General features: G+C 40.1%; 2 protein-coding genes across 2 annotated transcripts; both read left to right on the top strand.

Moving 5' to 3' along the window:
• The first annotated feature begins 9855 nt into the window (after positions 1-9855).
• Positions 9856-13396, top strand: LOC116194889 (NADH--cytochrome b5 reductase 1). The gene is made up of 9 exons (XM_031523797.1): positions 9856-10160; positions 10815-10956; positions 11247-11337; positions 11445-11522; positions 11742-11822; positions 11959-12048; positions 12299-12364; positions 12880-12966; positions 13065-13396. Exons 1-9 carry the CDS (start codon positions 10043-10045, stop codon positions 13155-13157), a joined length of 846 nt encoding a protein of 281 aa, XP_031379657.1. The 5' UTR covers positions 9856-10042; the 3' UTR covers positions 13158-13396.
• Positions 13397-14097: 701 nt separating this feature from the next.
• LOC116194886 (probable arabinosyltransferase ARAD1) lies at positions 14098-17825 on the top strand. The gene is made up of 2 exons (XM_031523794.1): positions 14098-16407; positions 16882-17825. Exons 1-2 carry the CDS (start codon positions 15385-15387, stop codon positions 17428-17430), a joined length of 1572 nt encoding a protein of 523 aa, XP_031379654.1. The 5' UTR covers positions 14098-15384; the 3' UTR covers positions 17431-17825.
• Positions 17826-18111: the final 286 nt, after the last annotated feature.

Genomic DNA, 18111 nt, shown 5'->3' with positions numbered 1-18111 from the left:
TCATTTATATATATATATATATATGAAGTCCTTTTCAGCAAAAAAGAGAGAAAAGACATATACATGTGTGTGTAGATGCATACGTCGGTGGATTTGAAATCCATACAAGTACATTTTGTTTTTCATTTTAATATGTTTTAAAATTATTCCATGCCCGCAGTGACTAGGAACGTGGCCGGTGGTATGACTGTCTCCACAAGCCAATGTGTTCAACTCTAACTCCATAGTTTGATCTAGACTTATTTAGTATTCGATCATCGGTGTAATTTAACAAAAGGATAGCGTATATGACTTTTAAAGCGTTACCCTTTGTAACCAATACTTTGGTCGTCATAGAATTAATCGTCGGAATTTGAAAGGGTTAATACAAGTAAATTCTTCGTTGGGAGTACGGTCTATATACATAGAAATATAGCTTGTGAGTGCTAATAAATTAGGGTCAATTACATTAAAAAAAAACATGATCTTTACATTTTTCTTAAATATAGCATGATTTTTAGAAAATAACACAAAAATACATGATATTTATATTTTTTTCATAAATATAGTATGACTTTTACAGAGTATCATATAAATGCACGACCTTTATACTTTTTTCTAAATATATCGCGACTTTTAAAAAATAAAACAGAGATGCATGACTTTCCAGTTGAGTTGCGATTTTAATATGACATCAATTATTACGTCAAATGTAAAAATAACAGCTAGCGGGAGTTGATGATGTAATGTGGCACAACATGATTGAACGAGTGACACCTGGCACTGTTGGCTCCACTTCAATTGTTATCGTCCAATCATGTTTGATCTACTCGTCCAATCGTGTTTTGTCAAGTGGCACCGTTAACTTCATGTTAACTATTATCGTTATAATTTGACTGAATAATTTATATTATGCTAAATGCGTAACCAAACCTAAAGATCGTGCCATACTTAAAAAAAATGCAAAAGTTGCGTCTTTATATGCTAGTCTCCATAAGTCGTACTACATTTAGAAAAAAAATACAAAAAATGTGTCTTTCTGTGCTATTTTCCAAATATCATGCTATATTTTATGAAAAAATGTAAATGCCGTGTTTTTTTAGGTAACTGAGCCAATAAATTATACAACCAAACCTAGCGCTAGGCGAACTTTATCAAACTTCAGTTTATGAATATTGAAGTGTATAATTATACATATATATATGATAGGGGAAAAGTTCGAGTCGGAATCATCCTCCCATACCTGCAAAAAGGGCTCTTAGGTTGGTGCCCCAGACCCCCATCCGACGCTCAAATTAGAGGTGTAATGGGGGAGTAACCTCGTCCTTTCACTCTGTCCCCACAAGCTCGAGTAACCTTCCATTTTCACTCCGTCCCCACGGGCTCGTGTGACCTTGCCTATGGACATCGACCGAATATGACGAGCTCGAGTAACCTCGCCCTTTCACTCCGTCCTACAGGCTCGAGTCTTGCCTATGCACGTTGACACCATTTACGGGCTCGAGTGATCTCGCCCTCTCTCTCCTTCCAAGAGACTCGAGCGACCTCGCCTCAGACGACCACACTGCTTACGGGCCCGCTGACCTCGCCTTCTCTCTTCGTCCCATAGGGTGGAGCGACCTTGCCTCGGACGACGACACCGCTTATGGGCTTGAATATCCTCACTCTCTCACTCCGTTCCCACATACTCGACAAACGAATCTCGCCTCCAACAATGACACCACTATGAGTTTTAGTATCCTTGCCCTCTCACTTCATCCCGCAAGCTCGAGTGACCTTACCTCGGACGACGACACCGTGTACGGGTTCGAGTATCCTTGCCCTCTTACGCCATCCCGCAAGCTCAAGCGACCTTGCCTAGGACGACGACGCTACTTGCGGGCTCGAGTATCCTCACTCCGTCTTCATAGGTTCGACGAACGAAACTCGCATCGGATTACGACACTGCTTACAGATTCGAGTATTCTCGCCCTCTCACTCCGTCCCGCAGGCTTGAGCAACCTTGTCCCGAATGACCACGCCGCTTATGGGCTCGTTATCCTCACCCTTTTCACTCCATCCCCATAGGCTCCACGAACAAAAATCGCTTCGGACGATAACATCGCTTATGGGCTCGAGTATTCTCGCCCTCTTGCTCAGTCCCCACATGCTCAAGTAACTTCGCTTGGGACCTCGACCCTTCCGATGGGAACTCAAGCAGCACTCCCTTGACATAGACTCGTGCAGATTTCGCCCATTCACTCCTCACAATAGGTCTCCTATAAGCTTAAGTAACTTGCCAGGAGCATAAACACTAAACACAAGCCTGAGCACACCTCGCCCATCAAACTCAGCCTAACCTAGGATTGAGTTTATCTCACTTGTTGGCTCAATCTTACGGGCTCAAGAGCGTCTTATCCATTAGGCTACATAGACTGTAGGAAAACTCTTCCTATAATGCACTAGGTGGCACGCCTCTTATCCCGTTTAGGCTACAAAAGTAGTTTTCTTGCCGGCACAAGGTCGTCCCGGAATCAGGGGGCAAGTGATATAGAGGTGAACTCCGACCCACATGGCATTCAGACCGTAATTTTATGGGAACTTCGGCTAGACAAATAAAGTCTTAAGAAGGCTCGTAAACCCATGATCGAGGTACTCGACCCATTGTCAAGGCCCCCTCCATCCCATTTGACACTCATTATCGCCATTCCTCTATAAAAGGAAACAAAGAGGTAAACCAAAAAACTCTCTGGAGCACTCCCCTATTACACCTCTAACTCGAGCGTCGGAGGGGACTCCTGGATATTGAAGTGGTAGTCCTCGATCCTTCGTGATTTCCGACCCGAACTTTTTTCCCGTATCAATATAATATGGTACATGCATGCACATAAAAAAAATGTTTCAAAGAACATGCGCGTAGGGCCGGTCACTGTCATAGTAGTTATGCTAGAAGACGTGTACTATGCAACAAATTCCATGAATGTTCCGAGAGAAAAGTCAATGAATCTTTGGGGCCATCCATCCATGCCTGCACAAATCAAATTTGTCCACAACAGTAAGTTCAAAAGGATAAATGACTCGACACTTTAGATCGATTGATTAGGGGACCCCATGAAAATTTTCTCTTACCCTAAGCATGCATAGAAATAGCTGATTAACACCTACTTTTCTAACGAAAAGAAGAAAAATTATATATAATTCGAATTCCATCTTACAATTACATTCTAATAAAATTCTATTCTCCATATATATAACGAGTATTATCATACGAGTGTGGTCGAGAAATACTCGCCGGATATATTTTAAAATTTTAGATTATTACGTGGGCCCTTAAATTAAATGCTAATGTTGGAAAATTGGTTCACATGTACATTGTGAAGTCAAAAGGCATGCTCTTTTTTTTTTTTTCCCTCTTGTATGTTTGTGAATTGTGATTGAGGAGAAGAAAGAGCCGTCCCTTTCTGAGATATATAAATCTTAATTTGTACTGTTCTTGTGACTTTACTTGCCATTCATGGAGAAAATTTAATTTGTCTACCCTATGGAACAAGTAATCATAGAACCACTTAAGAACTTTTGCCACATTCATGTACCTTAAAAGCTATGTCTTTTAGGGCTATGTTCTCTGTGCCATTAATATCTTAGCATGATTTTCCCCCACGTTGTTTGGCATTGATTGATTTAACTAATTCCTCCCCTTCTCTTTCTCTTTCAACGGACCTCGAAAGCTCCAATTCCCTTTACAAAATGGTAGTTGGATTTTCTTACATTATGTAGTAATCGTCGATCAATTTTCTTCGACCCTTACATTTTGCGGGTACAGATAAAAAGTACCCAACATATGATTGAGTGACGTTTGCGGGTAGATCAGTCTTTGAGGGCAAAATTGTTGATGGGCTTCCCATGATTCATTAGGACATTCTTACGTGCTCTGCTAGAGAAGCCAATATCTTATATATATACATATACATATATATATATATATATATATATCTTAAAGGTTTTTTTTTTCCTGAAACATTTCTTAAGGTTTAAGAATTCTTTTGGGAGTAAAATGCTTTTGCAGTGAGTTTTACGGAGAATCAATGTTTAACGAATTATTTTAAAACCATGATTTTGTTAATTTTAAGGGTCAGAAACGTGAATTTTTCAGTAGATTAACATGTGCATATAAAAACAACTTTTATATTTCACTATTTCAAGCATTAATTTTAATAGTCAATAGTTTCAAATTTTTTTTTAGTGAGTATTCTAATACCCAAAAGTCCATTGATCTCGACTAATCACATTCGAGCCGGATAAGTCTATTAAAGGGTAAAACTCTTATAGCGTTGATTTTTTTCATTTACATGACTCGAACTTGAGATATTACTAAAAATTATTAAATTTTTACCTTTTAATCACTTTAAATAATTATGAAACCAACACTTAACTTATATGTTTCAACACTTTTGCATTAATAACAACACTCCAAACCAAGCCTCAATTGAACTAAGATATTTTCAAGTTAGAGCAATTCACTCAAGAGGTCCAGTAGGCCCAAACCCTGCTAGTTTTAGGGCTTTTAAAGTCTTGACTATGATGACGATTGTAACCAGAAAAACAAAGTAAGTCTCGATTATGATTACCATAGCTCTAATTTCTGCTCTCTTTTCTTTCCTACCGAGACACATGGCGATGGATATAAAAGTTGTGCCATGCATGTCAAACAATTAATAACAAACAACTGAAACACTCACACTGTTATCTAATGAATTAACTAATCTTTCAGAACATGTCACGGTTGCTATCAACTCAAAAAGGCACGTTAATTGGTAGAAAAATTTTCAAGCTGATACGGAATCTAGTGACTCATCCTCGTGGCATACGAGTCAAATGCACCCATTATATAAATGAAAATCAACCAACCTAACAACCCAACAACGTCTGCAATCAAATGAACTTTTTGGAAAAAAGTGGGTCTTTTTTGGTCATCATCTGATCAATAACTAATCAACCGGATAAAGAAATTAAGAGGAGACCAATTGCTAAATTCATACGGCGCCCGACACTCTTTAATGTTAAGTATAGAGCTGTCCCTCTCCCTCTCTTGTATTTGTGGTAGAACATCGTCACGCGCAGCCTTTGTTGACCCCCACCACCCCCCAAAATAAAAAATCACCTTTCTCTTAATTAGCAGAAAAATTTAATCAATAATCATGGCTCCTCCCGACAAACGAATTTACGCACACGACTGATTGGTGACACGCACACACACACAGACACACATATATGTATATATATATATCTGTGTGCGTACGTACACACAGTAGTGTGAGTGAGAATGTTCTGCCTAACCCAACCCATCGCGTCCTCTACAGAGAGAGATCGCTATCAAGAAAGAGATCGCTATCAAGAAATCTTTCACAAGAACCAAAATGAATGAATCCTAAATTGGTGCTGTTTGTAGCCAGAATCCGACGAGGATGTTGCAGTATATGACAGTGATGAAACCAATAATTTGAAATATAAAGAACAGTGGTAGTTCCCTTTTAATTACGTCGCGAGAAAAAAAAAAAAAAAGAAAGACTTTTGTAAATTAAAGATATATAGTTAGAGCTGGCACCTCTTTGGCTCAATGGCATACTCTCGTTTGTTGTAATTCTGTAGGTGTTTTGTTAGCGATAGGACGAGATAGGTTCTCAAAAAAAAAATCCATCGAGATATAATGAAGGCCTCGTTCTAGTCGTAATTAGGATATAAGAGCTACTTCGAGATTCAAATATGTATTTGACGTTAGTTACATGAAGCCTCACGAGATTAAACTCGATCAAATTAATTCTCTCTTTGTAAGTCACTTATATCCATCGTTGCGTTGAATAGAAGGCGTGGAGACAATGTAAACCGTTTTACATACTATCTTCATTTTTATTTTGTTTTATCAAATGTCATGCGCACCGTAAAATGATATGACACACATATATATTTCGATTGTGTGGGGGACAGTGACAGAGACAAAAGCAATTTCTGTGACCGTGCATCATTTTAAAGGGAATTCAATCATGTGGAGCCACCGACATTTAATGGAGCATCATTCTGCCGGTGCCTAATAGAAGAAGTGAACCTGTTTAGTGTTCTTTTTGCAATATCGTTATCACCCAAAAGATACGTACAGCAGCTCGGATTTGTTCAGCACTGTGAATCTCTGTTCAATTAAAAAGTTTATCACCCATATTGCAAGATCATCAATGAGAGAGATTGCCTCGGATGTTGAGGAATAATCTCTCATATCTTCTAATGTCTCGAGTTGAAACCATGTATACATGTCGGAAGGTCGAAGATATGTTACTATAAGTATGCTAAACAACATAAGTGACCTATCTCATTGGACCATGATAGGTCAGACTTAAACCGAGGACGAGTTCAGCCTTTGAAAAACTCGATACTTCTCTTCTTTTTATGAAAAGAAAAATGGTGATCCTTGAGGTCGCAAGTCATCACATCAAGCTTAAGTCTCACGGTTGCTGCATCATGCCTAAGCGCCACACTCCTCTAATCCTCATTTTGAATGGAAGAGGGATTACTGAGTGATAATAAAACTAATTAATTTTCAAGAAAAGTAGTTGCGATTCGGCATGAATCGGGTTTAGAGCAGTTCATTATGGGCATAAGGCGTCTTATGACAGTATGGTCGCACTCCCTTATCAACTAGTTTTCCAAAAAGGTGGCTGGGATATTTCAAGCGGTTCGATCACAACCACCAGTGGCATCCGATCCTTCTTGAAGTGGAGTGGCTCTTGCTTGTGATAAGAGCCACAATGATTAGGTATTGGGCCGAGATGGTTGCCAGCCCATCAGAAGCATGAAAATAGTGAGAACACAAGAAAAGCCCCAAAGCACACAAAAGCCCAATTTAGGCCCGGTCGGGTAGGAATAATGAGATTTAAAAAAAAAAAAAGTAGTCCACCGAAAAAAAAAGGGAAAAAAAATTAAAAGATGGTGTACCGCAGTGGTGCACATTCATATAATAACTAAGAGGTTTTAGATTTAATACTCAGTAGTGTTTCTTTATTAACTATTAAGATTTATATTTCATTGTATTAGACCTACGATCCTTCGTAAAAAAAAGAGGTGGGAAAAAGAAACCAATAATGAGGCGCCACGTTCACACCAGCGGCCCACGGATTCGTGGTCTATGCCCCTGGTTTTTCCTCATTTTTCTCGCTTCAACATTATTATATTATATTTACTGTGAATTAATCTTATCATTAAATTCTGAGGCCGAATTGTTAGATGGAACAGGAGCGCTGGTCCTTTGCCATGCTTTCCATCATGGGTTCTGCCCATCCAACCACCAATATACTACATTTTCTTTGTAATCCTCTTTTTTTTTTTTTCATTGGCAAAAAATTCTCGGTATGGTGAAATCGATCTCCTTTGTTTATCAAAACTGTGTTCTTACGACTTGTGCCATTGTCACGTGTAATTTCATGTCCAGAGATAATTGTTTCCATCGAACTAATATTTTCCTATCATTTTTTTTGAATTGGGTGTATATTTATGAAACCTCGTCGACCTTTTTTTTTTTTTTTGCCCTTTCCTGTTGAAGTTTCTTAATACAGTTTGACTATTTGGAATTCCCTGTTGTTTTCATTTGCTATACTTATTAGACTTGATTCCATAAAACTGACGTATTAGAATTACTTTTAAGTAATTAGAACCAAATAAATGCATAATTTATTATAATTAAATTTCATTGACTCGACTCTTAAAAAAAAATCATTGACTCGGGTTGTAGATATATTAGTGGAAATCGAATCACAACTTTTAGGAAATTTCTTCAAAATCGACTTTGTATTGACTGAAATATATACAATTCAAAAACTTATGACAATTCGAGTAAAAGTTCTGAAGAAAAATATACGAAAATGGTCGAGAATTCCTCATCGTGACTATCTTACTACTATGTATGGGCCCATATAGTCTTATTCGGCCTTAAATCGTAACATGATAATTAAATTCCATTGACTCAACTCTAAAAAAAATAAAAATCATTGACTCGGGTTGTAGATATATCAGTGGAAATCGAATCACAACTTTAGGAAATTTCTTCAAAATCGACTTTGTATTGACTGAAATATATATAATTTAAGAACTTATGACAATTCGAGTAAAAGTTCTGAAGAAAAATATACGAAAATTGTTGAGAATTCCTCATCGTGACTATCTTACTCCTATGAATTGGCCCATATAGTCTTATTCGGCCTTAAATCGTAACATGATAGAAGTCCTCATTAGATTGTGGAGACTTTTGAAGGGATCTAGGTCAGTCACTAAGGCTCAATCTATCTCATAACCTCTATATACATCATTTTATAGTCCTGGCCTATGTAAAGGAATTTTTTCACTTACTCTCGAAAAAACATTATAATTTTAGAGTCGGAGGGAGCTCTCGAATATAGATCCGAGAGTACTTTTGCAGGTCTCGAGCGACAGTCGGATCGAAACAACCCGAAGATTATTATTTTTCCTCGCATCCCTTCCAAACTTTCAGAATGACCTTAAGAGGATTCTTAGGGGCCGTTTGGATTCAGAGTTAAAGTTACTTTGATTTTGATTTTAATTTTAATTGTGGAAAAGGACAAATGAGATGTGATTATAAATTTGACTTGGAAAACGTGTGTTTTTGTTGTGTAGTATGTTGAGTTAAAATTAAAATTAAAATTTTTTAATTGGGAAATGTGTATTTTTATTGTATAGTTTGTTGAGTTAAAATTAAAGTTAAAATTAATGAACTCTGAATCCAAACGGACATTATATTTGGCTATTACTGCAAAATAAATTTCCCTAAGAGGTTACTTTTGTTTGGATTATGTACCCAAAAGAGAGAACAGAAAATATAACTTTTCAGATAGATATGAAATAATAAATGAGCAATGGGCACAGAGCAAGCTGGGTTAGGTACGCCGACTTGTTGGCTGCTCCTGGTGCACACGCCCTTCAATCTAAATGGATGGCATGTTTGTTTCATGGGAACAGCAGGGAATCGAAATTCCCATACCGGGCCGGTTCCCAATCTCATGTTCCTCGATGCCAATGGGTTAGAATGGCAATTCACTCGGCACCCCATCGTCACTGCCATTGCTGCCATCTAATCTCCACCCCAACCATTAGAACCAACATCTACTGGCCGGTCTGGGCACGGCAATGTCAAATCCAACCTCGCGGGTGGCCAAATTTCACTGCCAAGGGTGAGTTTTGACGACTAGTATGGAAAACCCTAACCTCGCGACACTCACCAGGTGCGAGAGATCGAGCTGCTTCCGCTTCACAACCCTCACCAGTGCTTCCGCCGCAGCTGCCCTCCCGTGATGCCATTGTGGCTTAGCTGATGAAGAAGATTGAGAATCTCGTGGCTCGTGGCTCGGTGGATGATCGAGACCTACAGCTTCGCTGCCCTCTCGCTGTAGCATCTGCTCATAGAAAATGAATAGTGCACTTTTAAAAAATCTTAATTTAATCTTTTTAAAATGAAACGTATTTCAATTTTTTTTATAATTTCTCTTATTCTATTCCGTGTTAATTCTTAGGAGTAATCAAACAAATATTTTGAATTGGAATTTCAATTCTAATAATTTGAACTTCCTCTTCTTTTCAATTTTATTCACCTCAATTTCATTTCACCGAATCAAACGCAATTGGAATTTTGTACACCCTCGTTAACCTAAAGCCGAAGCCAGTAGCAGCAAGCAATAAGTGAGCTAATGAAACGCTTGGCTGCTCCGGGTGTATGAAAGCATATCCCGATATGAGCGGGACCCGCCAGGAGTTGAGGGCGCATATGCCCGGCGTACAGAAGTGATCCACGGTAGGTACACCAGATTCAGCTGAGACTCGTCCTCCGAACGCTCTCGTCAAATCAAATCGGCCATCAGCGTCTCCACTTAACTCACCTCACCTTCCTCCTCCTCCTCCTCCTCCTCCTCCTCCACCTACCCCAATCCAATTCCCATACCCGCCTCTTCCGTCCCCACTCTGTCAGCTGCCCCATTTCTTGATATTCAGTGTTCTATAATTGATTCTTGCTGTTCGTTTAGCTGGGCATATGGAGATCATGGATTTCGTGGAATCCCTCGACATTCAGATCATTCTGGGGGTGGCGGTCGCCCTCGTCGCCATTGGAGCTGCCGCTGCCTTTCTCAAGTCCAACAAGAAGCCCAAAGGTCCTTCCTTTTTCCTCACCATTTGCCAAAAAAAAAGTTGTAGATTAGTCAATGCTCCATTAGTTTCTGCATCTATGAGTTTCATCCCCTTTATGCACTACAATGCTATGTTATGGTAGCTGACCGGTTTTTGTATACACTGCCTCTGTGGATCTTACTGCCTGTAGCTCAATTGAGGGTGCAAACATTTCAATTAAAGCGGCTCCGTGGATCTCACTCTCTGTAGTTCATTAAAGAGGCTGAACATTTCTTTTATAATTGACTGCTTTTCTTGATTATGTATAGTTATATCTTGACATATTTGCTTAATTAATTGATACGACGTGATTGCCAGTAATTCTTACCCTGATGTGTGTGAAGTATGTTAGTATAGTTTAAGCATCCAATCGGTTCAGCCAACTCAAGACAGCTCGATATGTTACGTGTGCATGGAAGCATAAGTTGTCGAGTTTCTCATGCTAGAGGCAGTTGAATTACTTGTGAAAACTGGCCGAATCATTAGAGCTTATCGGGCTTGTTTAAATCTCTTGAGTATGCTAGAGGCAGTTGAATTACTTGTGAAAACTGGCCGAATCATTAGAGCTTCTCGGGCTTGTTTAAATCTCTAGAGTTAATTTTTTAGTTGCCAGATTCATTAGTCTTTATTTTCCACAGGTGTCTTGGACCCAGAAAATTTCAAGGAGTTTAAGCTCGTAAAATGCACGCAGTTGAGCCACAATGTTGCAAAGTTCACATTTGAACTTCCAACGCCTACTTCAGTTTTGGGCCTTCCAATTGGTCAGCATATCAGTTGCAGGTTAGGTTGAATATGTTTACTTTCTTCCTTTTCTCTGGCCCTAAATACCACGCTATCATGTCCTAATGTATTCTTTGTCACTGTCATTTATGTCCCAAGTTGCAAATAGTTTTGTAACTTATATATCTATAACTTCTTGGTCTGTCAATACTTTTAGCAAAATCTAACATCATATGCAATGTATTGAACTTAATTCTCTTGTGAGAAAAAGAAGTCTCCCGATAGAATTATAATCTGTATATCAGACTATACAAATTTTGTTTTCTGAACCACCTGAACCTTTGTAACAGGGGCAAGGATAGCCAAGGCGAAGAGGTTATCAAACCATACACTCCCACCACCTTGGACTCTGATGTTGGGTACTTTGAATTAGTTATTAAGGTTATGTCTCTCTCTGAATTTGAATTTCCTTAGATAATTTGCATTTATGTTTACTTCTTTGTTACCCATATGATGACATTGTTCCTTGAAAATCTTCCATATGATAGATGTATCCACAAGGAAGAATGTCACACCATTTCCGTGAGATGCGTGTGGGCGATTATCTTTCTGTAAAGGGACCGAAGGTACTCACATTTGTCGTTTACATCAGAAATATATTTCATTACCTTCTTTTCTATTTTTTGATAGTGTATTATAGTATAATTCATTCTTTCAATACCCTTGCCAGATGGACATCCATCTTCAAGTATTTTTGAGCAAATTTCTCTTGAAAATGCTGAATAATAGATGTTTATATGGACAAAAAGGTCTTTAGTGAACAACTGGATTTTCACTCTTGACAGGGACGTTTCAGGTATCAATCTGGCCAAGTCAGAGTATTCGGAATGCTTGCTGGAGGATCTGGCATCACACCAATGTTCCAGGTGGACTTTTTCTTCTCCTTTTCTTTCGCATCAGCTAATTATGTGCAATTTTGCTTTTCTTTTATACCCAGCTTATCTTGAACATATCTATCGCTTAATGTGGTCAGCCTTTTTTCCTGCTTTTTCTTTCCTTCAGGTTGCTCGGGCTATTCTGGAGAATCCAAAGGACAAGACAAAGGTGCACCTCATTTATGCCAATGTTACTTATGAGGACATCCTCTTAAAGGTAATTTTATCCCACTCCTTTATATAAGATCTTTGACCTCCTCCTACTAAAAAAAAAAAAAAAATCTTTGACCTCACTGCTGAATGTAATTTTGGTCCTTGTTGCTTTTGATTATTTATATTCTTAGCTGAGTGGAAATTAACTAGGGTTGATAATATACCCTTTTAAAATGGCATTGATAATGTAAAGGCTGAATATATGTTCTGTTCGAGATATGATAATTTTGGCTGATCTGATCAACCCTTTCCAGGAAGAATTGGAAGGCCTTGCCACTAATTATCCCGATCAGTTCAAAGTGTACTATGTACTGAATCAGGTCAGTCATCTGTTCCAACCTTTTCCTTGTGTCATGACTGAATCCTCCCTTAAACAGTCTCTGAAGTCCAGTCTCCATTCATACCCACGTCAAAGCTTAGTGTAGAGAATATGCATTTTTTGCCGCGAAGTTTCTATCATCCACTTTTTGAACTAATTACTTGTTTCGGATATCTATTCACCTCAACTGCAATGTCGATACAATCCAACCCCAGTGAAACTCTGGACGTAATTGTTGGGAACTGGGAAGCATTCGATAGAAATGGCCCTGAAATTAATCAAAAAATATATAATCTTATGAAGATTTTTGAATTATATAATTTGCATTTGATTTATGTTAGAGAGCGAAGTCTCATGTGCATTTTTCAGTCCAACCATGTTTAGTAGGTGCTCCACTTATTCATCCCTGATAAAAGCCTTGACGAGCTATCCTTTTTTTCCCTTATTCTCTTCTTTGTTTTACCTTTAACTCCTCTCAGTGTTGGGTCTAAATATTCTTAAAATTTGCTTACTCAGCCTCCTGAGGTTTGGGATGGTGGAGTTGGATTCGTGTCGAAGGAAATGATTCAGATGCACTGCCCTGCTCCAGGGCCTGGGGTTCAGGTAAAAATTCTGCACCTTATATTCCCTTAAATGAAATGCTGAAAATGTTTTGCAGCGATATGATGAAAATTCTGAAAATGGTTTTCTGAAATTTGCAGATTCTCAGATGCGGTCCACCTCCAATGAACAAGGCCATGGGTGCTCATCTTGAAGCCCTTGGATATGCTCCTGAGATGCAGTTCCAATTCTAAGCGCTGCGATTTTTGTTTGTCACTTCCTGGGGATTGAAATCCCTGTGTGTAACCCACGAGTAAGGGAGCGAGTAAGATCACAGACATTCTTGCGTCTAATTTGAGATGGAAACTGTCATGAGTTGGTTCAAGCAGCAATGACACGTGATAATGTAAGGATTGAATTTGCCGGTGATTTTCGGCTGTTTCGTTAAATCGCCTTTAGAAACCTCATGCAGTATTTTCTTTGAGTGTGTCTAGCTCTGACGTGCCTTGCTTGAACTTTCGTGGTGTTGCTGTGCTCTGATTGAATCAGTTTGGGCGCGAAGATCTTCATTAATAAGTGGAAAAACATCCGTTTGTCTCGGATTTTGTCAGATCCATGGCTTCTGGAAGGCTCCTGCTTTGTTGAAATTAATCAAATGGCAAATGGATGCTTTAGGAGGAAATGGCTTTTGAGATTGTACCTTAAGAGAATCTGGAGGGAGTAGGAATAGCAGCTTAATGAATATTGCAGAGAGCCGTTTCCCTCTTTATTAGTCTTCCAGCGTCGTACTTACCGACATATACATAAATAGAGAAGGCCGTGTTCTTTGGTGAAAACTTGAATGCACCCCACGGATGGATCAGAGTTAACGCAGATAATCGAACGAAGCTGGACCCAGCAGCACTCTGTTCGAGCTTGGCACGGCTTGGGAAGCTCGGGCCCAATGGTCGGCTTGAGCTTGATCTTGATCTTGATCCCATACCCCTAACTAAAGCGATAAACTTCAAGCTCACTACTTGGTTTTGGACTCGAGATTCATATAGCTTGTTTTATCCGAGCATTGACAAACTAGAGCTCGGTAGTCGGATTCGATTGTTTGTCAAGCTCGAATGGGATGGAATCGGAGCACATGACATGAAGCATCTATGCACGAATCTAATGGATGATTAACACACTAAACATAGTTTAAGAAAGAAAATGCCTCGAATGCTGCAAGTGGAAGCGGGGAGGAAAAGATTATATTTTACTGAATAAACAGTGACAGTCACAAACTCACATGCAATCCACCGACTCTAGTTGTCTTTCTACGGAGCAGGTATGTCCTGTCTGAATCTCATCTAACCCAGTCATCACCCGCAAATTTTCTTTTTCTTCTTTTTTCCTGATTAATTAGTCAATGCAGAAGCACCATTTTCCATGGATCATTTGTCCATGGAGTCATGGGCAGGAAGTAGCTCTGGTCAAATTCTGTTCAACTGTAATTCAAGCTGATGCAATAATAACATCAACACTTAATGCAGTAATAAGATGACCACATGTCCTCCCTCCTTAGTCTTTAGCTTACTGGTCGAAAACAATTGTCGGATTGGACATCGGTTTTTCCCGATCTCAGAGGGATAAAGTTTGCTAATTGCGCCATACTTCATAAATTTTTTTCCCTTTAATTTACACTTGGAACGGAAAGAGTATCAGCGTAATCATATCATTTCCATAATTGTATTATATCTTTTGCAAATTTTTCATGAAATCAAATAATCATGGTTGAGTTTAATCTAAGTAGCAATTAATATAACAAAACACAGGTTTAGAGAGAGAGAGAGGAATGAGCACTTTGAGTGGAACCAGAACCTTAAAAAAGGAAAGGCAGAGAGGGAACGAGAGAGAGTGTGTCCCGCTTCACCAGCTTCCACCCTATTCCGACGCTTCTCCTCATTCATCCCCCCCCCCTGCTTCCCCCACTCCCAACTCACCCCTCTCGAAACAGAGACAACACAGAGAGAGAGGAGAGAGAGAGACAGAGACAGAGACAGAGAGAGAGAGCTTTCATGCTTCTGTTCTGTGTGCCATTCGGTTTCCTTTGCTGTATTATGCACGTTGTCTTTACCACGCGGTTCCTCTTTTCCTCGTCCTCTTCATTGGACGTTTCAATCCAAAACGAAACATCAAGAACTCCATTGATTTTCGTTCTTTGCCGGGGTTGTCTGCTTTCCTCCTTTTTTTCCGCACTTTTCCATGCGGAGAGAAGGCCAAAAATCTGCACTTGATAATCAATCGATGACTTGAGGAGATCTTCGGGTTTGCTCCGTTCGTTTTTTTCTCTGGGTTCGTTGCGCCTGGCCTGATAATCAGTCCATTAGAGGTCCCTTTTTTTCCTTTCTGGGCGCTGTAATTTTGCGGAGATACTGACATCTGCCGTCAGCGTGATCATGGGAAATGTGGTGGGTGTTCCTTTGAGTTCCCTCTTGGCTTCTATGAGCAACAATGTCGGATGGGATCACTTCTGGAGCAGGGAATGATGCTTCTGAGAAAGAGTTTAGCCGATTTCTCGTATTCCGGTTGCTAATGGGGGAAAGGAGCCCCTCCTCCCTCGGGATTATATCCCAAAGATCTCTCTTTTGCCTGTTCATGGTCGCGTCGGTTATGTTCATATTGTCTTGGTTCTTCGTCTTGCGTTCTGCCGGTCGCCCACAATTCATCGACCATAGCCTGCTGCCCTCTAACAAGCTTTTTGCAGCCTTGGACGATGGTGATTCTGGTCGGTATGATCTTGACCCTGCAGTTGAAAATGGTACTGTCCCTGTTGATGATAATGTAGAGGAAGCAATCCATTTGCCTCCTCAGAAGAAACTAGATATGAAGTGCATTACCAATAACGATAGAATCCTCAAGGTCTTTATGTATGATTTACCTGTCGAGTTCCATTTCGAGCTATTAGGTTGGAAGCCCCAGGGGGACAGCGTGTGGCCCGATATTCGGACCAGAATCCCCGAGTATCCTGGCGGATTGAACCTGCAGCATAGCATAGAATATTGGCTCACTTTGGACCTTCTTTCCTCGGATTTCGCGAGCTCTTTAAATGGGCGAAGTGCGGTGAGAGTCCGCAACTCTAGTGAGGCCGATATAATCTTTGTCCCATTCTTCTCTTCCTTAAGCTATAACCGGTACTCAAAGAGGAACCCTCATCAGAAGGTGAGCAAGAACAAGGAGTTGCAGGAGAAGTTAGTCGAGTACCTGACATCCCAGGAGGAGTGGAATAAGGCAGGCGGTAGAGACCACGTGATTTTGGCCCACCACCCCAACAGCATGCTGGATGCGAGGATGAAGCTGTGGCCTGCAATGTTTATATTGGCTGATTTCGGGAGGTATCCGCCTAATGTGGCAAATGTGGAGAAGGACGTTATCGCTCCTTATAAGCATCTGATCAAGAGCTTTGTGAATGATAAGTCTGATTTTGATAGCCGCCCGACTTTGCTGTACTTTCAAGGCGCCATTTATAGAAAAGATGTATGTCCTCTTCCTAGTCTACATGGTTTTCTATATACTCTTCTGCATCTCGATAATTGCTCGTTCATCTATGATTCCTTGTGCCCTGGTCGATGAGACAATAGTAGCTACATGAATTTGCTGAGACATTTCAGAGTTCCTCACGTGTTTTTGGCAACGTGTGGCAAGTTTTGTTTTATGGTTTTAATTTTTGGATGTTGTGTTCGTTTCTGATTTGTCTATGATTCCCTCGTTGTGCCTTGTTCTTTGAATTAGTCACCCACTTCTGCAATATCGGGCATGATATGTTTTCCTTTTCCTTCAATTGCTACGGATGGCATATACCATTTTCTCAGAGGATTTCGCGAGCTATAAATAGACTGCCTTGATGATAAGCCTTACGCTAGACGAACATTAGTTCTGTGTTGATCTATTTAATTCATCAGAGGGAACTACTAACCCATTAACCTTTTTTTCTACAATTCTGATTTCCAGGGTGGGTTGGCTCGGCAAGAGTTGTTTTATCTCCTCAAAGACGAAAAAGATGTGCATTTTTCGTTTGGGAGCGTACTCAATGATGGGATCAACAAGGCCTCAAAGGGCATGCACACCTCGAAATTCTGCCTCAACATAGCAGGCGACACCCCTTCATCGAACCGCCTGTTCGACGCCATAGCCAGTCACTGCGTCCCGGTCATCATAAGTGACGAGATCGAGCTCCCGTTTGAAGACGTCCTCGACTACTCTGAGTTCTGTATCTTTGTAAGGACTGCAGATGCTATAAAGGAAAAGTTCCTCATTAATCTCATCAGAAGTATTGGTAAGGAGGAGTGGACCAGAATGTGGAGGAAGCTGAAGGAGGTCGAGAGGTTCTACGAGTATCAGTACCCATCGAGGGAAGGAGATGCCGTGCAAATGATTTGGCAGGCTATCTCGAGGAAGGTTCCCAATTTTAGGATGAAGATCCACCGATCGAGTCGGTTTGGTCGGAATTCCGAGAAACAGGTAAAACCAAAGATGAGCATTCCCAACAACTTCTGGTGAATGGTCAAAGTGGAATTTCTCATTTTCCCCTTTGGGGTAAGTTGGGGATATAGGACGCTACTGCATCGGATTATAATCTATTTCGAAGGTGACAAGCTGCTGCAGTCTCTCCTCGCTGCAGACTTTGAGGCAGAAACTCCGGATGTCGCTGTGTACAGGGAAAAGAGGAAAGATAGTTCGGCGATCATCTTGGATGGTTGGAGGTGACAGACTGATTTAAAAGCTTCTAGTGCCACTTCATCTGTATGTGAAATGGAATACAGAAAGATCATAGGACGTAGGCTGTAATTTATATGACATTGGTCTCAGTTCGACCACATACACAGCGATATCTCTCACCCATATTCATGTATAATCAACGTAATTGCGGTAAATCCCGTGTTTCACGATCTTTACTTTTTTTCCATATCAGATGCTTCAAATTCCCACACTTGGACTCCAAAAATAAGTCGTTTTCGAAAGCTGAGTTTGCGAGGTCGATTTGCAGTGATGGTTCTGACGAGATCACAGTGAATCTCATCTCATTTGCCTGAGCTGAGCCTTCTCCGGCGAGAGGTTCTAATGAGCTTCGCGGTAAATCATAACGGTTAATTAGGATGATTGCATATTGGGCCCATCGTAATCAAAGTATCAACAGGAATCAATCTAAATGGGCCGAAATGTTACATTTCCGCCCCTGGG

The sequence above is a fragment of the Punica granatum genome, chromosome 2, assembly GCF_007655135.1.
Source record: "Punica granatum isolate Tunisia-2019 chromosome 2, ASM765513v2, whole genome shotgun sequence".
NCBI classification, from domain to species: domain Eukaryota; kingdom Viridiplantae; phylum Streptophyta; class Magnoliopsida; order Myrtales; family Lythraceae; genus Punica; species Punica granatum.
This window is presented reverse-complemented; position numbering and strand designations above follow the sequence as displayed.